This window comes from Ornithorhynchus anatinus, chromosome 5 (assembly GCF_004115215.2).
Source record: "Ornithorhynchus anatinus isolate Pmale09 chromosome 5, mOrnAna1.pri.v4, whole genome shotgun sequence".
Classification (NCBI taxonomy): domain Eukaryota; kingdom Metazoa; phylum Chordata; class Mammalia; order Monotremata; family Ornithorhynchidae; genus Ornithorhynchus; species Ornithorhynchus anatinus.
Window position 1 is genome coordinate 69,352,665 of NC_041732.1, and position 24,027 is coordinate 69,376,691.

General features: G+C 48.6%; 1 protein-coding gene across 1 annotated transcript; it reads left to right on the forward strand.

Annotated features, from left to right (window-relative positions):
• The first annotated feature begins 50 nt into the window (after nt 1-50).
• On the forward strand, nt 51-22,364 carry LOC100093462 (solute carrier family 2, facilitated glucose transporter member 5-like). Its single transcript, XM_029065966.2, has 11 exons — nt 51-260; nt 1,355-1,515; nt 6,838-6,962; nt 7,933-8,085; nt 10,718-10,843; nt 11,849-12,036; nt 12,288-12,398; nt 14,459-14,560; nt 14,891-14,966; nt 16,128-16,255; nt 21,562-22,364. The coding sequence occupies exons 1-11, from the start codon at nt 51-53 to the stop codon at nt 21,739-21,741; spliced, it is 1,560 nt and encodes a 519-aa protein (XP_028921799.1). The 3' UTR covers nt 21,742-22,364.
• The last annotated feature ends 1,663 nt before the right edge of the window (nt 22,365-24,027 follow it).

The following is a 24,027-nucleotide window of genomic DNA, read 5'->3' on the forward strand; positions in this document are numbered from 1 at the left end:
AATAGCCTCAGGAGGGAGACTCTCTCCTGGGCTGGGCAGTGGCCTCTCCAATGGTGCCCAGCCTGAATAGGTTCCATTCTAGGTCAGGAAAGCCTCTGGAAGCTGATAAATGCACTCCCACCTGCATCCAGCTCCTGCAACCAACTGTGATCTTTCCACAGAGACTGACTGTTGTGCTTGCCCTGGCGACGCTGTTGGCCGCATTTGGCTCGTCATTCCAGTATGGATATAATGTGGGCGTCATCAACTGTGCAGCACAGGTAGGGTTTGTGGTCCATGAAATGATTCTCCAGAAAGGGCAAGACCTTAAAAGGCTAAGACCAGCAGTGTCGCCTAGTGGGTAGGCCAAGGGTCTGGGAGTCAGAAAGGCCTGGGTTCTAATGCTGGCTCCGCCACTTGTCTGCAGTGTGACCTGGGACAAGTCACTTCACTGGGCCTCAGTTACCTCATCTGTAAAATGAGGATGAAGACTGTGAGCCCCATATGGGACATGGACTGTGTCCAACTTGACTAGCTTGTATCTACCCCAGCACTTAGTTCTGTGCCTGACATGTAGTAAGTGCTTAAGAAATACCATTCAAAAAAGACCATAAGCATTGCCATTATGGATCAGACAAAAAGTCCATCCATCCCAGTATTCCGTCACTGGGCACTCTCTACCTTTGCCCTCTACAACACTCCCATTCCAACCAATAGCCCAAGATGGACTCCTTGCCTATAAATTTATCATAACCTTTTTCAATTGGCTGATATTTTTTTCTGCATCACTTTTAGACTGTAAGCACACCCTCTAGACTGTAAGCTCATTATGGGCAGGGAACATGCCTACCAACTCTGTTATATTGTACTTTCCCAGGTGTTTGGTACAGTGCACTGCCCCCAATGGGAGTTCAGGAAATATCATTACTAGCACTGTGGCTTTCTCTCCTTTGCTCCTCTCTAGTCCATACAAGTTCACTTTAAAGTCATCACCCGTGGGAGTGAAACTGTTCCAACCACTTTTCTTCCTTTTTTTAATGTATTTGTTAAAGTGCTTACTGTGTGCCAGGCACTGTACTAATCACTGATACAAGATAGGTTGGGTACAGTCCATGTCCCATATGGGACTCGTAAACTTAGTCCCTATTTTACAGATGAGGGAACTGAGGCACAGAGAAGTAAAGTGACTTGTCCTAGGATCCACAGTAGACAAGAGGTGGAGCTGGGATCGGAACCCAGGTCCTCTGATTCCCAGGCCCATGCTCTCTCCACTAGGCCACGCTACTTCTCGGCACATCTTTCCTCGAAGGAATGTGGTCTAACAGCTGCAGATGTTTTTTCTTCTTGGGCCAAGTTGGGTGTTTCTCTCTTCCAGTTCATGCAAGAATTTTACAACCAAACCTACCATGAAAGAACAGGACAGTATATGGACGAGAGCTTCTTCACCCTGCTCTGGTCTATCAGTGTGTCCATGTTTCCCTTGGGAGGCTTCCTGGGCTCCCTAATGGTTGGCCCGATGGTGAACAAATGTGGCAGGTAAGTGAGACAGTGCCAAGGTTTGTCAGAAACCAATATTCAAGTCCTGAGAGGATGACAAGATAAGATGATTAATATTAATGGTAATAATAAGCACTTACTATGTGCCAAACACTGTGTGAAGTGCTGGCATTGATACAGGACAATTGACTCAAACTCAGTCCCTATCCCATCTGGGCCTTACAGTCTGAGTGAAAATATTTTATCCCCTGTTTTCAGATAAGGAAACTGAAGAACAGAGAAATTAACTGACTTGCCCAAGGGGTCAGAGCAGGCAAGTGGTGGAACTGGGACTAGAATTCAGGTCTTCTGATTCTCAGTCTTGGACTTTTTCCACTCAAGCCCCCAAACCCAGCATTGTCAAAATAGTATTGCTGTAACCCCCCTAATCCCGTTCTCTGGTGGTACTGATTACCAACCCCTGTCATAGAGGAGGACTTTGAATCTCCAAGGTGATCGGTGCCAGGGGTGAGGGACTATCCAGCCTCTCTAGAAAGGGAATTCAGTCAGTTTCCTGCCTCTGATCCCTGCTCTAGCTGCTCCTCCAACCAGGTCTGCTATTAATTGAGGAGAAGATGCAGAGTAGGAAAGGAACCAAGGGTGTAAATCCCAGTGCCTGGACTGACCTGAGTTGTTGGTCCTTTCTTTCCTTCCTTTTTCCCACTTATGGCTCCAACCAAGCAGCTCTTCTCTCTGCGTCACTTTACTCTTCTGCCTTGGATCCCTTTTTTGCTCTGTTCTCTTTGTCTGGAATTCTTGTCGGATCACAGTTCTCAGCCTTAAATTCTTCCTGAGCTCCCTCCTCCCCCAGGAAGCCTTCTTTAATTAATTCACAACATTTGAAGCTCTGCCAACCCAACTACCACCCTTAGCCCAAATATATTTTATTCTTAACCTCAGTACTTCATTCAATAATATTTATTGAGCACTTACTATGTGCAGAGCACTGTACTAAGCGCTTGGAATGTACAATTCAGTACTTGTATACCTATCACAATCAGTTATTTATACAATTATTTATTCAGCTATTGCATGTCATTTAACCTTAGTTTTACTGACATAATTCTCTTGTTTCTCCCCTTTCCTTTTCAGTTTCTTCTGCCAGATCTTCCTGAGCTTCTTGCTCCCTACCAGTGGTTGTCCCTCAAGGATCTATTCTTGATCCTCTTCTCTTCTCACTCTCCCTTCATTCCCTTGGGGAGCTCATCCTTTCCCATGGCTTCAACTATCACCTCTATGCAGTTGATTCCCAAATCTACTATAGTAGCTCTGTCCTCTCTCCTTCTCTAAGCTTTCACATTTCTTCTTGCTTCAGGGATATTTCTACATGGTTTTCCCATTGGCATCTCAAGCTCAAAATGCCCAAAATTGGACTCCTCATCTTTCTTAACAAATCCTCTCCTCCACCTTTCCCATCCCAATTGACACCACCACCTCTCTCAAGTCTAAAACCTTGGCATTATCAATCTGTTGATTTATTAATGGTATTTGTTGAGTGCTTACTGAGTGCAGAGCACTGTACTAAGCACTTCGGAGAGTGCAGTACAGTATAGTTCACTCTTTCCCTGTCCATAAGGAGCTTACAGTCCAGAGAGGAAGGAAGTTTATTAAAATAAATTACAGATATGTACCTAAATGCTGAGGCTGAGGGAAATAGCCAGTGTTTAATGGTTATAGATCCAAATACATAGGCATTTACAGTACCTGGCACATAGTAAATGCTTAAATACCATTAAAAATTTAAATGAGGGCTTAATGAAGGAAGACAATCAGAGGAGATGTGGTTTTTAATAAATTTTTGAAGGTGGGGAGGGTGGTGGACTGTCATATATGAAGAGGAAGGGAGTACCAGGCCAGAGAGAGGAGTTGAATAAGAAGTCTGCAGTGAGATAAACAAGATCGAGGTACAGTGAGTAAATTGACATTAGATAAGTAAAGTGTGTGGGCTAGGTTGTAGGAGTAAATCAGTGAGGTAAGGTAAGAGAGGGCAAGGTGATTGAGTGTTTTAAAGCTGATGGAAAGGAGTGCCTGATGTGAAGGCTTTTTAGGAGTGAGGAAACATGGACTGAGCTTTTTAAGAAAAGTTAACTGGGCAGCAGAATGGAGTATGAGCTGGAGTAGGGAGAGTCAGTGAGGAGGCTTATGCAGTAGTTAAGGCAGGATATGATACGTGTTTGGATCAGTGTAGTAGCAATTTGGATGGAGAGAGAAGGGCGAATTTTAGAGATATTATGAATGTTGAACCAACAGAACTCGGTGGCAGGCTGAATATACACAATGAATGAGAGAAATGAATTGAGGATGATGCCAAGATTACAGTTTCGGGAGACATGGAGGATAGCGGCGTTGCCTACAGTGATGGGAAAGTCCATTCTTCATTCTGCTCTCTGGATCATTTTTCTACAAAAATGGTCAGGTTATGTTTCCCCACTCCTCAGTGCCCTTCCACCACTGCATCAAACAGAAACTCCTTACCATCAGCTCTGAAACACACAATTACCTTGACCCCTCCTACCTCATTTTGCTGCTTTCCTACTACAACCCACCTGTAAATGTCCTCTTCTAATGTCAACCTCCTCACTTTATCTCCATTTTTTGACTCTCTCAACACCAGCCTCATGTTTGTGTCCTGCTTCTTGCCTGAAACACCCTCTGTCTTCGTAACTAAGGGACAATTACTCTCCATGCCTTCAAAGGCTTATTGAAGGCATGTCTCCTTCAAGAGACCTTCCCTGACTAAGCCCCCCTTTCCTCTTCTCCCACTCCCTTCTGTGTCACTCTTGCAGTTGACTTTTCCCCCTGTATTCCCCACTTCCTCAGCCCCAAACCACTTATGTACTTATCTCTAATTTGTATTTTTAGTGTCTGTCTCCCCCTCTAGACTGTAAACTCATTGTGGGCAGGGAATGTGTCTACCAACTCTGTTATATTGTTATGTTACCCTCTTCCAAGTGCTTAATACAGCACTCTGCACATAGTAAGCACTCAATAAATTGAGTGAGTGATTGAAAACACCATTCTGCCCACATCTCCCTATTCCTCAAAATCCAGCAATTGTTACCCATTCCTCCCTACATCAAACAGAAATTCCAGGCCATAACCTTTATGGCACTCAATCAGCTCTTCCCTTCCTCCTTATCCCACTCACCCCTTTCAGTCCTCTTAACCTCACCTTTTCTTTCTGCCTCATTCTCTTCTCTCTTGCCTCCAATCTCTTGCTCATGCCCTCCTTTTTGCCTAGAACTCCCTCCCCCTTCAAATCCATCAGACCACAGTTTTCTCTATCTTCAAACCCTTCTTTAAACCTCATCTCCTCTTGAAAGCTTTTTCTTATTAATTTCTATTGCTCACGGTTTATATCCCCACAATAGGACCGAGTTAATACCCCATTTTGTCTAGGGCCAATGGATTTTGCTTATCCCCAGGTGGCCCATGACATCATCACCCTGGGTAGGATGATACTGAAGCTCCCTCCCTGGTTTAACTGCTTAGATCCTAACCTTGATCCCCACACTGGCTTCCCTCCTCCACTCCCTTAGCCCAGCAGGCAGGGTTGGAAGCATTGACTAGTTGGAGTGTATGACCTGATAGTAGCCCCCATTACCAATTGCTAATCCTTCTTTTATTAGCACTTGCTAATTGGTGGGGCTGATAGTTATTGCTAATGGAGCTATTAGCATTTTGTCCCTGGGCCTGGTACTTTCTGGGCAGCAGCTGGTGCAGTTCTGCCCAAGCCAGCAACCTTCCAGCTGGGTTTTTTGGGAGCAGGGATTCAGAGAAGTGGACAGGTGAGGTGTGATTATTGAACCTGAGCTCGGGTCTTCCAAGCCAGGTTTTCTGGGACTGTGGGTACTGTGTGACTGGATATGTGGTTCCCACATGCTTTCTCTGCACTGTCCCAGGAAACAGTCCAAGGCTGCAGGGAGGGGAGGAGAGGGAATTCTTCTGCTGGCAGTGGGGAAGTGTTCTCCATCGGGCATACTCAAGGACAACTTTTGGCAGGAGTGGGTAGGTGGCAAAAGGTCATGCTATATGGCTCAGTGGATAAAGCACGGGCCTGGCAGTCAGAAGGACCTGGGTTCTAATCTCAGATCTGCCACATGACTGCTGTTTTGACAGTGGGCAAGTCACTTCACTTCTCTGGGCCTCAGTTACTTCGTCTGTAACCTGGGGATTAAGACTGTGAGCCCAGTGAGGGACAGGGACTGTGTCCAATCTGATTAATTTGTAACTACCTCAATGCTTAGATCAGTGCTTGGCACATAGTAAGCGTTTAAAAAGTACCATGCTTATTATTATTGGGGGTTACAGTGTAGGGTGTTCAGGGTTGGTGAGCCCTAGTCTGGGGCTCCTGGGCTTCTGTCCCATGAACCCTGCATTAATCTGGACCTGCCCCAAAATGTCACTCTAACATATGAGTCCACTTAGGGATTTATGTATTCACAACCTCCCACAACACTTATATACTTAGGGAAGCAGTGTGGCTCAATGGAAGGAGCCCGGGCTTGGGAGTCAGAGGTCATGGGTTCTAATCCCAGCTCCGCCACTTGTCAGCTGTGTGACTTTGGGCAAGTCACTTGACTTCTCTGTGCCTCAGTTATCTCATCTGTAAAATGGGGATTAAGACTGTGAGCCCCACGTGGGACAACTTGATCACCTTGTATCCCCCCCAGTGCTTAGAACAGTGCCTTGCATATATTAAGCGCTTAACAAATGCCATCATTAATAAATTAATTAATTACTCTATTACTTAAGCATTAACTCGTACTGATTCCCTTTCCTTCTTCTCATCCAAAATGTATTTTAATGTCTGTCCTCCCACTGGAGTGTAAGATTCTTGAGAGCAGGGATTATGTCTCCTTCTTCTATTGCACTCTCCCAAGAGCTTACTACAATTACCCAGAGTAGGTGCTCAGTGAATACTATTGATGGATAGTTCTGACGTATTCACACTACTATCATTTGTACTCTCATTCATCCTCTTGTTCACACTCTGAGTGATTGTAAAATCACTCAGATTATAAGGCCTCAGAGGGCAGGAAACTTTTGTTTTGTATCTGTTTTACTCTCACGAACACTATGTACAATGCTTTGCACTTGGTGTTCAATAAATAATATTGATTGAATGATTGGTGGGGGAATTGGCTATTCCCATTGCCTCTGTACGTTTCTACAGCAAACCATATTCTTCTGGGCACCTCTCAGGCACAAAGACATTCAGCATCACAACTCCCTCCACTGGTAAATGGGGCTAGGTCGAGAAATGAGGAGTCAATCCTTCAGCTTGGCCAGGGGCACGGCCTGACCATGTTCTCCTTACAGAAAGGGGACCCTACTGATCAACAACATCTTCTCCATCATCCCTGCCATCCTGATGGGAACCAGCAAAGTGGCCAAATCATATGAGATGATCATCCTTTCCCGTATTGTGGTGGGAATTTGTGCAGGTATCTGTGTTCTGCTCTACCATCTGGCCAAAACTGTGGGGCAAGCTGGCTGCAGAAGGGTGGGCTGGGTTGGGCTAGGCCCATCCCAGTGGTTCTTGGATCCGGTGAGGATCAACAGAACAGCGATCCCTGCCACTCTTCTCTGTCTTCAGGCTTGCAGGTAGTGAAATTGTCTGCTCTCTTAGTCATTGCCTTAGTGACAAAACAAGCTGTGGCCCAACCGAGTCTGAAAGCTGGGTTGGGTCCCGGGATGCCCTTTGGCTCCCTCTATTGCTTACCTACACTGTTGCTGGGTTTCAGCAACAGGTGATTATCTGGGAGTGGCAGGGTGAATAGATCCAGCTCCTCACCTATAGGCCTCAGAGTAGAAAGGGCCATCTAGCTCACTGACGAGTCCCACATCCCACTAACAGCCAGATCCTCGGACATCCACTTGGTGGATTTTTCCTCCAGCCACGTTAGCTCCATGAGGAAGGAGAGGGGATGTGTGTGTGTGTGTGTGTGTGTGTTTGCGTGTTAGGGGTAGGGGGATTAATATGTGCACTGTGCATTGTATATTTATCATGTCATAATGCATGTATAATATGTGGTGTTGTGTATATGTAAATATATGGACATAGGTGGCGTTATTACTGGGTTGGGTCCAGAGGCCCTGGAGAAGTAGTGCTGCCTAATAATGCTATAACAACTGTGGCATTTGTTAATTGCTTACTTACATTGGGCAAGTCACTTAACCTCTCTTTGCCTCAGTTTCCTCATCTGTAAAAAGGAGACTAAGACTTTGAGCCCCATGGGGCATGAACTGTGCCCAACCTGATTAACTCGTACCTGTCCCAGAGCTTAGTGAAGTGCTTGAAACATAGTAAGTGCTTAACAAATTCCATAAAAAAGTGATGAATTTCTTCCCACTGCTGGCTCTCCCAACAAGAAGGCTATCTCTTGATCTGATTTTTCATCCCCTGTTCACCAGGTTTGTCCTCCAACGTGGTCCCCATGTACTTAGGAGAACTGTCCCCCAGAAACCTGCGGGGAGCCCTCGGTGTGGTGCCACAGCTTTTCATCACCATCGGCCTAATCATCGCCCAGATCCTAGGCCTCCGGAGCATCCTCGCAAGTGAAGAAGGTGAAACCCAGGATGGGGCCCAAGTGCAGCTATAAACTCCCATTGGTTCTGGCATGACACCTTCTCAATGCTTACAAAGTGCAAGGTGGGAGGAGAGGGAAGGGATGGATGGGTGAAAGGAGGGCAACTTCCTTCCCAGAGACAGCCAAAGACTAGCTAGAATCCTCTAGACTGTAAGCTCATCCCTCTAGACTTTACGCTCATTTTGGACAGGGAACGTGTCTACCAACTCTGTTGATAATAATAACAATAATAATAATGGTATTAAGCATTGTTCTAAGCACTAAAAAATGGTATTTGTTAAGGGTTTACTATGTGCCAAGCACTGTTCTAAGCACTGGGGTAGATACAAGGTAATCAGGTTGTCCCATGTGGGGTTCACAGGCTTCATCTCCATTTTACAGATGAGGTAACTGAGGCACAGAGAAGTTAAGTGACTTGCCCAAAGTCACACAGCTGACATGTATTCTCCCAAGGGCTTAGTACATTGCTCTGCACACAGTAAGTGCTCAATAAATATGATTGATTGATCCTTCAGGCTCTGCTTAAAACACAATCAATAATATTTATTGAGCACATACTCTGCAGAGCACAGATAAGCATTTGGAAGAGTACAAAGCAATAGAGTTGGTAGGTGCAGTACCTGCCCTTGAAGAACTTACAATTTAGGAAGGGAGACAGGCACTAAAATAAATTACAAGCAGGGGGAAGCAACAGGGTTTAAAATATGACCATAAGTACAACTGGGATAGCAAGAGTGCCAGCAACACCAGCTTGTTGTTTGAGGGAAGATGGCTGCCCCAGGTGTCTTAGGGCAGAGATACCTGATGGGAAAAGTGAATCATGGGGTTGGGAGATGAAATGGTCCATTCCCCTGCCTTGAGTAAGGCAGCACATAGTGCCTCCTAATCTGAGGTGACAGCTTGGCTGGGAGGTCAGTCAGTTATGTTTATTGAGAGCTTGCTGTATGCAGAACACTGTACTAAGCGCTTGAGAGAGTACAATATAATAGACACATTCCTTGCCCTCAACAAACACAATTTAGAGGGAGAGACAAACATTAATATAAATAAATTACAGATATGTGCATAAGTGCTGTGGGGCTTGGAGGGGGAAATGAATAAAGGGAGCAAGTCAGAGTGATACAGAAAGGAGTGGAAAAGGTAAGACAATGCCCTTTCAGAGGGGCCTAGAGAATCCCAGCTGGACCTATGGGTAACAGTCCTGGCTGCTGACTCCCAGGACTGGAGCTGTGTTGGGTACCATCTCTGGAGCCAGTGGGTTGCTCCTGAAGAGCCACTGATAAGATTGGATCAAGTGGGTATGTTGGGGCTGGGGATCCCAGGCTCTCATCTCTCCTGCTCTGTTGCCATGAATCAGTGGCTCACAGAACAGGGATTCCAGATAGTGATTCTGTGGTGGGAGCAATAATGTGTGGGAGGGTCCCAGGGGTAAGGCCCATGCCTAGGCCTATACTACCACACTTTAAAGGTGAATTTGCCAGTGACTATAATAATGAACAGTAAATGTGATATTTACTATTTAGTGATTTGTTAGAGCTTATTAAATGCAAAACACTGTACTGAGAGCTGGGGTAGAGACAAGAGAATGAGTTAGACACAGTCCCTGTCCCACATGGGGCTCACATTTAAAGGGGAGGGAAAGTAGGAATTTGATTTCATTTTACAGATGAGGAAAATGAGGCACAGAGAAGTTAAATGACTTGCCCAGGGTCATACAACAAGCATGTGGTGGAGCTGGAATTAAAACTCAGGTTCCCTGACTTCCAGGACCATGCTTTTTCCACTAGACCATGCTGCCTCTACTGCTTTGGGCCTCAGTTTCCCCATCTGTACAAGGAGAATAACATTCCTCATCTTCTCCCAACCATCCAGGTACATTCCAAGGACTTAGTACAGTGCTCTACACATAGTAAGTCCTCAATAAATACCACTGAATGAGTGAATCCAGGGTTATTTTAAAGAGAATCTGTGTGCCCTTGTGGATAGAGTATGGACCTGGGAGTCAGAAGGAACTGCATTCTAATCCGGGCTCCACCACTTGTCTGCTGTGTGACCTTGGGCAAATCACTTCACTTGTTTGTGCCTCCATTACCTCATTTGTAAAAGGAAACTGTGAGCCTCATGTGGGACATGGACTGTGTTCAACCTGATTAGCTTGTATATACCCCATTGCTTAGTTCAGTGCCTAACACTTAGTAAGCACTTAACAAATACAATTCAAAAAAAGGGTTGATGGAGTATACTGCAGGGTTTGGAGCTCCAAGGGAAAAGTGTTCTTTAAGCCAAGAGCAACCATCCCATCTGATTTCTGAGGGGACCTGTCTAAACTGTGAGCTCATTGTGGGAAGGGAATGTGTCTATTTATTGTTACATTGTACTCCCCTAAGCACTTAGTACACTGCTTTGCACACAGTAAACTGCTCAATAAATACAATTGATTGAATGAATGAATGAATGAATGAATATATCAAGGGTAATGATGAGATTCACTGGGGGACAGGATTCCCCTGGGCAGGTTCCCCTCCAGGGAAAGGGCAGGGTTGTGGATGATCATCAGTGATGTCAGTCTCTCCTGGGAGCTATCTGGACGTGGTGTATGATCTCTGCAGGCTGGCCCATTCTACTCGGCCTGACGGGTGTTCCTGCGGGGCTGCAGCTGCTCTTCCTGCCCTTCTTTCCTGAGAGCCCCAGGTACACGCTGATCCAGAAGGGAGAGGAAGAAAGAGCTCGAAGAGGTACCACAATCCTGTGATAACACAATCCGCTCTTCTTCAAGTACTCTGGAATCCACTGCCAAATTTCAATGTCCCGTATCACTGACAGCGCTCTCCTTCACTTCCAGACAATTTCAGAGTTAATTTGGCTTAAGCATTTCCCTTTCCTTTGAAGCATTTTAACTATCGACTAGAGTGATTAAAGTCCAATGCAGTTTAGCATGGAGATCGACAGATTTATTTAGCTTAGAGAGTGAGAACTCCAGCCTGTTGGCAACAAGTACCTTTTTTTGACCAAGGACTGTGAAAGATGACACTTGAAAAATTAAATTCTAGATAGACATATGTGAACACAGTACACTGAATTCAAAATCTTTCCTTGCTGGAGCATAGTTGTGTTGTTTGATCATGTAAAAGCCATCATTACTGTGGTTTGAAATCAATATTTTAAAACACATTTCTATTATTTTGGTCAATATTTTGGATTTTGGGCATGAGAAGCAGTGAGGTCTAGTGGATAGAGCATGGTCCTGAGAGTCAGAAAGACCTGGGTTCTAATCCCAGCTCCACCACTTGTCTGTTGTGTGACTTTGGGCAAATCACGCAACTTCTCTATGCCTCAGTTACCTCATTGGAAAAATGAGGATTAAGACTATGAGCCCCATATGGGACATGGACTGTGTTCAACCTAGTGCTTAATATAGTGCCTGGCATGTGGTAAGCACTGAACTTTGTTTAGCATCCTTTCACATAATATGATATTTTCATGGAATGAGTTAGGAGTGCTCCACTGGGGTAGAGCAGTACAGTCACTCTAGGAAGAGGGGAGAGGACTAACTCATATCAATTTGGGCAGCTGTAGGGGAGACATCGAGAGTCCACCATCCCACAGTTACTCCCAGCATTTTTGGACACCACAGGCTTGGGAGGTCCCCAGGCTGAGGGACTCCTGGTTGGGCAGATCCCAAGCCGCACCGGCATAGTATGGCTTGTGTTCTCAGCCTCTGGCTCTATCCTCTCCTGCAGATTTACGGAAACTGAGAGGCTGGGATGATGTGGAAGATGAGGTGGAAGAGATGCGCCTGGAAGACCAAGCAGAGAAGGCTGAGGGACGTCTGTCCGTCCTCAACCTCTTCACCTTCCAGCCCCTGCGGTGGCAGCTTATCTCCATCATTGTCTTGATGGCCGGCCAGCAGCTGTCAGGGATTGGAGCAGTGAGTGCTTGGTCATCCTGATGGAGGCTAGGACTCGCCTTCCCTCAGACCTGAGTGGTTATTCCTCAGGGAAAGTTCTAGAATCAACACCAAGAAGAAAGCCAAGATCCTGAATCAGATTTACTTACCCACTTCCCCTTGGTGGATGGGGTAGGGTTGAGAAGGATCTGACCTGCTTCACCTTTGACTGGGCAGGACTGTGCCTTGGGTCCCGGTGAGCCCCACTGACTGCTTCTCTACTCTGGTTCTAGATTTTTTACTACTCAGACAGGATCTTCCAGAATGCAGGGGTAAAGGAGGATGACGTTCAGTACGTGACGGCCGGCACCGGAGCGGTCTACGTAGTGATGACCTTCGTGGCTGTACGTACTATTTGCCAAGAGCTGGCGAGTTCCGCGGGCAGGGATCTGGGAAGAGACGGTCCCAGGAGTGTGTGAAATTCTTCAGAGAGGGGCCAAGTCATGTTTTAAACTCCGGAGTTCCTCACTCCTCCTATCCCGCACTCAGCTGCGGGCTCCAGGTGACAGCCTGTAGATGTGGTGGGTAGCAAGACTTCACAGAGGCAGTGGAAGAGATGGTCCCCACAGCTTTTCATCGTAGCATCTGTTAAGAATTTATGATGTGCCAAGCACTGTGCAGAGCGCTGGGGAGGGTATGAGGTATTAAGGTCAGGCACCATCCCTTTCCTGCATTGTGCTCACAGCCTAAGTGGGAGGGAGAAGAAGTATTGAATTCCCATTTTGCAGATGAATAAATTGAGGCATAGAGAAGTTAAATGACTTGTCTGAGGTCACACAGCAAGTAAATGATGGAGCCAGGTTTAGAACCCAGGTCCTCTGACTCTTAGGCCCTTGCTCTTTCCACTGAGTCATGTTGCTTCTCTTTTTTTATGGTATTACTACATGCCAGATACTGTACTAAGCACAGGGATAGATTCAAGATAATCAGGTTGGACACAGTCCATGGCTCACATGGGCTTCCCAATGTTAATCCCCATTTTGCAGATGAAGTAACTGAGGCACAGAAAACTCAAGTGATTTGCCTGAGGTTATATAGCAAACAAGTGTCAGAGCCACTTTGAGCTAGACTCCCAGCCTTGCTCATCCCAGGTCTCTGACCTGAGAGTTTTTCACCCCTTTTCTCCCACCCTCTTACAACAGAAAACTGGTAAGGTGAGCAATCATTTGCTTTCCCTAAAGATTTACTGTGAGGCCAACGATTCTACCTTTTCATTCCTGGCACTGCAGGGAACCAGGCATACAGTGAGCTGGAAAGCCTATGAAACACACCCCCTCCAGGAGGGAATGGAGTAAGGGGTGGCTGTTGGCTCCCTGGGCCCCCAATCTTGAACCTAGGCAAATGTTCAAGAGGGTCAGAAAGTAGAGGTCATGGCCCTTGTCCCACCCTTCTGCTGTTTTAACTGGATCTCCCATGACCAAAGAAAGGCAGAATTACTGAATTCACTCTGCCTGAAACTGAGCCCAGGAGACAGGCTGCAACAGATGGAGTTTCTTGGTGTGTAAAGAGACAGAGTTGTGGGGAGGCCAAGGATTCAAGGATTAGAGCTGCAGTGGGGCAGCCCCAGCAGCCCAAAGTGATCTAGCGGGCTCAGGAGTTACCTGGATAAGGTTCCCATCAGCTTCCCTGCTACTGTCCAGATCTTTGTGCAAGACCCAGGTACCCATGTATGTGAAAGCCAATTCTTATCACATAAATTATAGAATTTGTTGTGTTTATTATGTGCCCAGCATGTAATTCAATCAGATCAGAAACAGTCCCTATCTCACATGGGGCTCACAGTTTAAGGGGGTGGGGTGTTGGAACCTGATTGTCCCAGAGACCAAGGGCAAAACATTCGTGGAGATCAATCAGATTTTCGCCTAGTGGAACCAGGTCGACAACCCAGATGATAAGGAGGAACAGGCAAGTGATGGAGTTGGGTCTAGAACTCAGTTCTCCCGACTCCCAGGCTCGTGCTGTATCTACTAGGCCTCATTGCAATTCTGATCTTGGGAAGGGGTGCTGTCCTCAGTATTTCTTGGGTTTGAATGGGTTCTCTTGTCCCACTCAACTTCTCTCTCCCCCTCCATTCTGGGATTGGTGGGGGTGGAGAAAGAAAAGAAAAAAGAAAAGTGATGGGCCCCCCGGTCCAGGGCAAGCTGGGTTTGCAGATTCCGGCCCTCTGCTCCTGCGGTCCCCGGTGGGCTGGGATTTTAGGAAACGCCCTTCCCTCCAACTGCTCCTTCAGTAAGTCAGTCATATTTATTGAGTGCTTACTGTATGCAGAACATTGTACTGAGCACTTGGGAGAGTACAATATAACAACATAAAAGACACATTCCCTGCCTCCAGTGAGCTTACAGTTTAGAGGAGGAGACACATATTAATATAAAGATGATAAATAAATCACCCTCTCCACCAGGTCTTCATTGTGGAGGTCTTGGGGAGGAGGCTGCTGTTGCTCGCTGGCTTCGGCATCTGCTGTGTGACGTGTGCTGTATTGACAGCGGCCCTCGCACTCCAGGTAGGGAACAAGCCCACTCCCTCCTCTGCCTTCCCCCACCACTGGCAGGGCTGGGGAGACCCACTGGGGCCCCAGGATGGAGAGTAATACCCCTCTCATCATCACCCATCTACCTCCCCAGAACAGAAGTCCTCTGGGAACGGGAAAGTATCCAGAGATAACTATGTGGGGCAGTGGACCCAGTCTCCACCTCCAATCTCTTCCTGTTGATCCTGGCCCCATAAGTGTAAAAGCTCCCCTAGTGGGTTCTGGCCCTGCTACTGCCCGTCGGGTGGACCCCAGGGATGCCTCCGGCCAGCCCCCCAGGTCACCCCTATTCTCCCCACACAGGACCAAGTGGCTGGGATGCCGACTCTCAGCATCGTCTGTGTCATCGTGTATGTTGTGGGGCATGCGATCGGGCCCAGTGAGTATTCGGGGGCTGCTTACTCTGCCCCCTCCTCCCTGTCCCCAATCAGTGCAGGGAGCCAACCCCCGCCAGGTGCTGAAGCAGACCTGGGAGGGGTCAAATGGGTGATCTCAGACAGGGAGGGCAGGCTAGTGTCTCAGAGCCCTGAACTGGAGGGAAGGTGGTCTGACTTTGGGCAGGATCCCCACCACCACCTCTCCCTCTTTCTTTCATCCACCCCCTTACACAATGGAAACCTCAGAATCATAATGGGAAGAGCAATCGGGCTGAAATCTTAACTTAATGAGTATGTTTGGGAAGACTTTGGACATAGGTAACTTGTTTCTTTGCAAAAGACTTGGCTATTTAGCCACATTTTCTGGAGCTTCAAGTGGGAGGGCAGTGGAGAGGCAAATGTAAAGTTCCAGGGGAGGAGACAGCTGTCCAAATGTTTTCAGAGGGAGAAGAGAGAAGCCAAAGAGGAAATCAAACAAAAGCAGAGGAGGACATAGGAAGGACAAGAGAAAGGGGGAAAGAGAGGTAGAGACAGAGGGAGGTAGAGAGAGACAGAGAGTGTTGCAGACACATATTCACAGGATCGCTCAAACATGGAGAGGAGCAGTAGGACAGAGTAAGAAGCAAAACACCTGAAAACAACCCTTTCTGCTTTTAACTACTCAGAGTTCTCACCCCAGCTGTCCCACAATGGGGCCACGGGAGGCAGATGTTCTGAGCTGCTGGGGAAAATGGCACCAAATGGGATTGGCATAGTTTCTCTTTCCTTCTCCTTCCACTCCTGCTCAACTTGATGCTGGACTGGCCACCCCACCCCAACACCTTTTTGGCCAAAGGGACATTTGTGGTTAATGCTAACCTTATTTTGAGTGGGAGGACCAGGGGACAAAATGAATGAATGACCTTCCTGACCAATGCAGGATGACTGGTCACGTGCCATTTCTCTGCATTGCTCTATGGGTTTCTTATGTCATAAGAAGATGCCCTCTTTGAATCTGCCTTTGGAGAAAGGACACCTTGCACCCACTGATAAAAAGCTGTGCTTGAGTGGGGCAGAATATTTTCAGAATTGGTATCCACTGAATGTTCCATAGAGCACCACAGTGGGAAGATTCAAGATCCAGTTCCCCATGCTCACTCTCTTCTCCTCTCTTCTCCCACAAGGTCCCATCCCCGCACTGGTAATCACAGAGATGTTCCTGCAGTCCTCCCGGCCAGCTGCATTCATGGTCGGAGGCGGGGTTCATTGGCTCTGCAACTTCACCGTGGGGCTGGTATTCCCTTTTATCCAGGTGAGTCTTGCCTGTCCCCAGGCTTCAGGGAAACTAATAAAGGGAAAATATAGCAACTGAAAACCAAATTCACCAACTGAAAACCTGGAGTCTGATAGTGACATGGAGCAGAGGAGGAGACCCTAACTGGTGATCAGTCCCTTAGACCTAAATTGGCCTCCAATCCCGATTTAGCTGGCTCGCTAAATTTCTGTGGGTTGTCTTGGGCAGTTTCAGTCCTGGTCACTCTCCCTGGCACTGACTTCCAGGAGCTCTTGCTCACCCCATCCCAGTTGGAACATGCTCAGTACAGACTCAGAACAAGCAGTGTAATCTAATGGAAAAAGCATGGGTCCAGGAGTCAGAGGGCCTGAGTTCTAATCCTGTCTCTGCTATTTGTCTGCAGAGTGATCTTGGCAAACCACTTAACTTGGCAAATCACTTAACTACTCTGGCATTCACTCACCTCATCTGTAAAATGAGGATTAAGACTGTGAGCCCCATGTGGGACAGGGACTACGTAACTACTCTTGAGCTTAATATAGGGTCTGGCAAATAGTAAGTGCTTAACAAATACAATTGGAAAAAAAAAAGGTCCCACAGCATTCTAGGACTTGTAATTTGGACACTCCAGGAAGCTGAAGAACTTAAATTCCACACTTTCCTCCACTCCCATTCTCATGGTCACCAAGAGGGAAAATTCATTCATTCATTCATTCATTCATTCAATAGTATTTATTGAGCGCTTACTATGTGCAGAGCACTGTACTAAGCGCTTGGGATGAACAAGTCGGCAACAGATAGAGACAGTCCCTGCCGTTTGACGGGCTTACAGTCTAATCGGGGGAGACGGACAGACAAGAACAATGGCACTAAACAGCGTCAAGGGGAAGAACATCTCGTAAAAACAATGGCAACTAAATAGAATCAAGGCGATGTACAATTCATTAACAAAATAAATAGGGTAACGAAAATATATACAGTTGAGCGGACGGGTACAGTGCTGTGGGGATGGGAAGGGAGAGGTGGAGGAGCAGAGGGAAAAGGGGAAAATGAGGCTTTAGCTGCGAAGAGGTAAAGGGGGGATGGCAGAGGGAGTAGAGGGGGAAGAGGAGCTCAGTCTGGGAAGGCCTCTTGGAGGAGGTGATTTTTAAGTAAGGTTTTGAAGAGGGAAAGAGAATCAGTTTGGCGGAGGTGAGGAGGGAGGGCGTTCCAGGACCGCGGGAGGACGTGACCCAGGGGTCGACGGCGGGATAGGCGAGACCGAGGGACGGCGAGGAGGTGGGCGGCAGAGGAGCGGAGCGTGCGGGGTGGGCGGTAGAAAGAGAGAAGGGAGGAGAGGTAGGAAGGGCAAGGTGATGGAGAGCCTTGAAGCCTAGAGTGAGGAGTTTTTGTTTGGAGCGGAGGTCGATAGGCAACCACTGGAGTTGTTTAAGAAGGGGAGTGACATGCCCAGATCGTTTCTGCAGGAAGATGAGCCGGGCAGCGGAGTGAAGTATAGACCGGAGCGGGGCGAGAGAGGAGGAAGGGAGGTCAGAGAGAAGGCTGACACAGTAGTCTAGCCGGGATATAACGAGAGCCCGTAATAGTAAGGTAACCGTTTGGGTGGAGAGGAAAGGGCGGATCTTGGCGATATTGTAGAGGTGAAACCGGCAGGTCTTGGTAACGGATAGGATGTGTGGGGTGAACGAGAGGGACGAGTCAAGGATGACACCGAGATTGCGGGCCTGCGGGACGGGAAGGATGGTCGTGCCATCCACGGTGATGGAGAAGTCTGGGAGCGGACCGGGCTTGGGAGGGAAGATGAGGAGCTCAGTCTCGCTCATGTTGAGTTTTAGGTGGCGGGCCGACATCCAGGTGGAGACGTCCCGGAGGCAGGAGGAGATGCGAGCCTGAAGGGAGGGGGAGAGGACAGGGGCGGAGATGTAGATCTGCGTGTCATCTGCGTAGAGATGGTAGTCAAAGCCGTGAGAGCGGATGAGTTCACCGAGGGAGTGAGTGTAAATGGAGAACAGAAGAGGGCCAAGAATTGACCCTTGAGGAACTCCAACAGTTAAAGGATGGGAGGGGGAGGAGGCTCCAGCGTAGGAGACCGAGAATGATCGGCCAGAGAGGTAAGAGGAGAACCAGGAGAGGACAGAGTCTGTGAAGCCAAGGTGAGATAAGGTATGGAGGAGGAGGGGATGGTCGACAGTGTCAAAGGCAGCAGAGAGGTCAAGGAGGATCAGAATGGAGTAGGAGCCATTGGATTTGGCAAGAAGGAGGTCATGGGTGACCTTAGAGAGAGCAGTCTCGGTAGAGTGGAGGGGACGGAAGCCAGATTGGAGGGGGTCTAGGAGAGAATGGGAGTTAAGGAATTCTAGGCATCGATTGTAGACGACTCGTTCTAAGATTTTGGAAAGGAAGGGTAGTAGGGAGATAGGACGATAACTGGAGGGGGAAGTGGGGTCAAGAGCGGGTTTTTTTAGGATGGGGGAGACGTGGGCGTGTTTGAAGGCAGAGGGGAAGGAGCCCTTGGAGATTGAGTGGTTAAAAATAGAAGTTAAGGAAGGGAGGAGGGCAGGGGCGATGGTTTTAAGAAGATGAGAGGGAATGGGGTCCGAGGCCCAGGTGGAGGGGGTGGCACTTGCGAGGAGGGAGGAGATCTCCTCTGAGGATACTGCAGGGAAGGATGGGAAAGTAGGGGAGGGGTCGTTGGGGGGAGGGGAGAGGCGGAGGGGTGACTTTGGGGAGCTCAGACCTGATCGTGTTGATTTTCGTGAGGAAATAGGTGGCCAGATCATTAGGGGTGAGAGATGGGGGAGGGGGAGGAACAGGGGGCCTAAGGAGAGAGTTAAAGGTCCGGAACAATCGGCGGGGGTGACGGGCATGGGTGTCGATGAGGGAGGAGAAGAAGCTTTGCCTGGCGGAGGAGAGGGCAGAGTTAAGGCAGGAAAGGATAAATTTGAAGTGTGTGAGGTCGGCTTGGTGCTTGGACTTTCGCCAGCAGCGCTCAGCAGCTCGAGCATAGGAGCGTAGGAGGCGGACGGAGGAGGTGATCCGGGGCTGTGGGTTAGTGGCGCGAGAGCGGCGGAGGGAAAGGGGGGTGAGAGAGTCGAGATGAGTAGAGAGGGTGGAGTTGAGAGCGGAGACCTGATCGTCGAGAGTGGGAAGAGAGGACAGGGCGGCAAGGTGAGGCGAGATGCTATTGGAAAGACGGATGGGATCGAGAGAGCGGAGGTCTCTGTGGGGCAGTAGCGAAGATTTGCAGGGGGAGGGAGTGTGAGAGATGAGGCAGGTGAGAAGGTTATGGTCCGAGAGAGGGATTTCAGAGTTGGTGAGTGAGGAGATAGTGCAGCGGTAGGAGATGACAAGATCGAGGGTGTGACCGAGTCGGTGAGTGGGCGCGGTATGGTGGAGGAGGAGGTCGGCAGAGTCGAGGAGGGATAGCAGGCGGGCGGCAGAGGAGTCGTCGGGTACATCCGTATGGATGTTGAAGTCTCCAAGGATCAGAGTGGGCAGAGAGAAGGAGAGAAGGAAGGTGAGAAAGGGGTCAAGGTGGTTGAAGAAGTCGGAGGTGGGACCGGGAGGGCGGTAGATGACGGCGACAAGTAACTGGAGTGGGTGGTAGAGGCGAATGATATGGGCTTCGAAGGAGGGGAAGGAGAGGGAGGGGGGAGGAGGGATAGTGCGGAAGCGGCAACGGGGCGAGAGGAGGAAGCCGACGCCTCCTCCCTTACCGGTGAGTCTGGGGGAGTGGGAGAAGGAGAGGCCTCCGCCGGAGAGAGCGGCGGCGGAGACCGTGTCTTCGGGAGAGAGCCACGTTTCCGAAAGGGCGAGGAGGAGGAGAGAGCGGGAGAGGAAAAGGTCATGGATGAAAGGTAGCTTGCCTGTAATAGAGCGGGGGTTCCAGAGGCCACACTTGAAAGTAGCTGTGGGTGCAAGGGGAGGAGGGGGGGAAGGGCGGGGGGAGGGGAGGGTTTGGATGGGAAGGAGGTGGCGGGGCCCTGGACGAGGAGAGGGGGATGAGGGGTGGCGGTGGGACAAGAGGACTGGGATGGGGCATGGGTGGGGAAGAGAGAAGGGGGAGGGGGTGAAGAGGGGGTTTGGTGGGGGGAAGAGTAGGGGGAGGGGGAAGAGGGGTAGCACTGGTAAAGTGGGGTTCTAGGGCGGGAGAGAGGAGGGGGGGAGGAGACAGAGGAGAGAGCGGGAAAGAGCTGAGCGAGAGAGGGGAAGGGGAAGGGGAGGATAGGAAGGGGCGGGAGGAGGGACATGGTGAGGCCAGAGAGGTGGGTGGCAGCACTGACAACAATAAACAGTAATAAACGAAATCGGTAATATAGCAACATGATACAATATGATACAATACAGTGGTGCTAATATAGCAACATGATACAGTATGATACAATATAGTCGTGTTAATAAAAGGGGTGATGACCAGGGTCGGGGGTAGACTCGATTAAGGGGCGACCTGATCAAATTCAAAATCTGACGACAATAAACAATAAAAAGCGAGATCGCAAATATAGCAACATGCTACAGTAAGGCACACTACAATAGTGTTAATAAGCAGGCGATGACCAGGGTCGGGGGACGAGCCGACCCTACCCGATCAGACTCCAAGTCAAGCGGCCAGCGGCCGAGAGAGTCCCAGAGCTCATGACCAAATAACCCTGTGGCGGCGGGGGGGCCCTGAGGTTGTCCGGGGTGGGTGGCGGCCGTAGGCGGCGGCTAAGGTAAGGTAACATGGTGAGAACAAGGACGTCGTCGCCCGGGGCGGGGGCGGGAGGGATGAATCACCTCAAGAGGGAAGAGGGAGTGAGGCCTTCCCAAAATGGCCGCCTCAGGCAGAGTGGGGGCTTCCCAAAATGGCCGCCTCGGGCAGAGTGGGGGAGCGGTTGGGGAGCACAATGTCCCCGGGCCCGAGCAGGGGGACACAATGTCCCCCGAGGACACAATGTCCTTGGGGCCGAGAAGGGGAGCACAATGTCCCCAGGATCGAGAAGGGGAGCGCAATGTCCCCGGGCCCGAGCGGGGGGGGGGGGGGGGGTGGACTGGAAGCTGGTGGCTGGGGGTCTGTGGGGGCGAAGATCCGTAGTGTCGGAGTTCCCGAGCGGGGTTGCGGAGATCGAGGTTGTGAAAGGCTGAGGCGGGCGTGGGTCCGGACGGTCCGAGGCTCAGCTCCCCGGTGGAGGCGGAGGAAGCGCAGATGAAAAAAAGCTTGGGATGGAAACCCAGTGCCCTGGTTTTCAACAATACTAACACAGTCAGCCTATTCAGACCCTCCTGTAACCCCTCTTCAATGGAATGGCTCCTGGATTCTTTATATTTTGCTTGTCCTCCTGCAGGGAGCCCTTGGCCCTTACAGCTTTATCATCTTTGCCGTGATCGGCCTGCTCACCACCATCTACACCTACCTGATTGTCCCAGAGACCAAGGGCAAAACATTCATGGAGATCAATCAGATTTTCGCCAAGCGGAACCAGGTCGACGTCCCAGACGATAAGGAAGAACTAAAGGACTTCTAACACTTCCCCTTCCTCCTGCTGCTGCGACCTGAGAGCAACCCTAACCTCTTGGGGTCATGGCCACCCAGGGAGATCAGCCTTCCACTGTTCCTCCCTTACTCATTTTATTTGCAACGAGCTAATTGTGGATCCACAGAAATAGGGCTTACCCAATGAGGCTGGCAAGTTGTGTCTTTGGGCTCCCTGACCAGCCCATGAATACCTTCTGAGTGTGTTTTCTGTGCTCATTAAAGAGCAGCCAACCACTTCCTGAAGCAGTATCATGGAAAATGCCTCTTCCTCTTCGTCTTCCACATGGCTTAACTATCCCTCGCAGAGGCTGTAGATGATTCCAGTTTGTCACTGAATGCAGCTGCAATGGAGAACTGGAACAAGCAAAGTTGAGAGGTGAGGTTGGGGAGGCCCTTTCAGAGCCTGGTGCCCTTGGAAGGTCCGGGTGGCTCCATCATAGGCTGAGCTGGACTCTGTCATTCCTAGTCAAACCCAGCCTGCAACAGCTGTTCTGGCTACTGACAAAATTCTTTGTGGACAGGGAATTTTCCATACTTCCGTTGTATTCACTCAAGGACTTAGAATGGTGTGGTGTAACCAGTGGATGCTTAATAAATGTCATTGCTACATCAGAGCTCAGAAATGTGGATTTGCTGGGTTATTAGTAGTAAACCATGAGATGAAGGGGGTACTTTCTGTAATTTTTGTTCAGTCAAGTGGGGAAATTGGAGGAGAAATTGAGGGTGGTCGGTCCTGCCAGGGAAGAGCTTTGAATTGTTTTTTTATAGTCATTAAAGCTGATCTGATTACTTTTCCTCAAGAACTATGCTTCTTCCCCACCTACCCCCACTGCCAAACTGTTACTGGAAAACTGTCATTAAAACACTAAACTATAGCTCACCTGTCCATTTTTTATCCTGTGAACAACCACTGCAGAACCAAGTTTGGTTGTGGGGTCTTAGGAAGCCTTGGCTTCAGTGAACCGTAAGAGTCTAGGGCTCAGAAAATCTAGATCTTTATCAGATCAAATTTTCAAGCCAACTGGTTAACAAAGCATCAAGTCCCAAAGCTTCATCAGTAGAAAATTCTATACCTTCTACTCCAGAATCCAATCTGGACAAGAAAAATGATCATTCCTAGGGGCATCCTAAAATAAAGAATAGACCCATAAAGAAGAAGAGTCATGCCTAAACACTCCTGGTTCTCTGCCACTCTGATGGTCAGCTACAAGACGTGATTGTTTTTCCAATTCGGTCAGAAATGACCAACTCTATTGTGCTCTCCAAAGTGCACAGTAAGTGTTCAATAAATACTGTTGAATGAATGAATGGATGGATTGGTCACCATTTGTATGATTTTATCTCCCAAGTACTTAGTCCAGTGCTCTGCCACTGAGTTCCATGTCTTTGGAGAGGAGGATGCTCAGGGGAACCTGGGAGGGGCGCATAATAGCTCCAAATAAATTGGTGAAATTGGGATTCCCTGCAGAGGTCAAAGATCCCCCTACTCAGCACCTCTAGGATGCAGCAGAACACTGAAAGAAAGTCGAGGAAGGTGCTTATGTGTCTTTTAGTCTGCTGCCTGACTTTCTTTAAACCCACCTGATTTCTTTCTGTCTTACCTCCTGTGGTATTGCGTGGCAACAGCCACCTTGTCTTATTTTTGGAGAAATATTCAAATGTTGGTACCAAGCAAACCTCCACAAAAATAACACCTGTATGATAGCATCGTCACATTATTGTTTGAGCTAGAGTGAAGCACGTGATGCCACTGACATCTTGGGGTCCAGTGATTCTGAGGGTTGCTGCTGGTCACTGTGATTTCATAGCTACCTGCAGGAAGGAGATGTCTGTTTTTTCGGACAAGAATAAATGTCCCAGAATAGGTTAGAATTGATGATATCAAGAATGTTGCTTCCAGGAAATGAGAGAAGTCAGGGTGGGGAGGGGACAAGGATGAGGAGGGGAGGTGATGGAGCAGTGATGTCTGCAAGAACAAGCCATCACCTTACCCAAAGAAACCCTTGCAAACTCCAGAAGTTGGGGTCTCAGCTCCTCGGGTTTCAATTGCTTTGCTGGGACATTATTACATTTGAAGTTTAGAGTGGAACATTTTTACTGAATTGATGCTGATGTTTGAGGAAGGTTATTTCAATTAATCAATTAAACAGTGATATTTATTGAGCTCCTAAGACTGTATAGCACTATAATGATTGCTTGGGTGGTTGGCCGTGTCTGTGTTTGTGTGTGAGTGAGGCAAACTGTGCTTAAGGCTCCTTTTGAAGCCCTTGCTCCA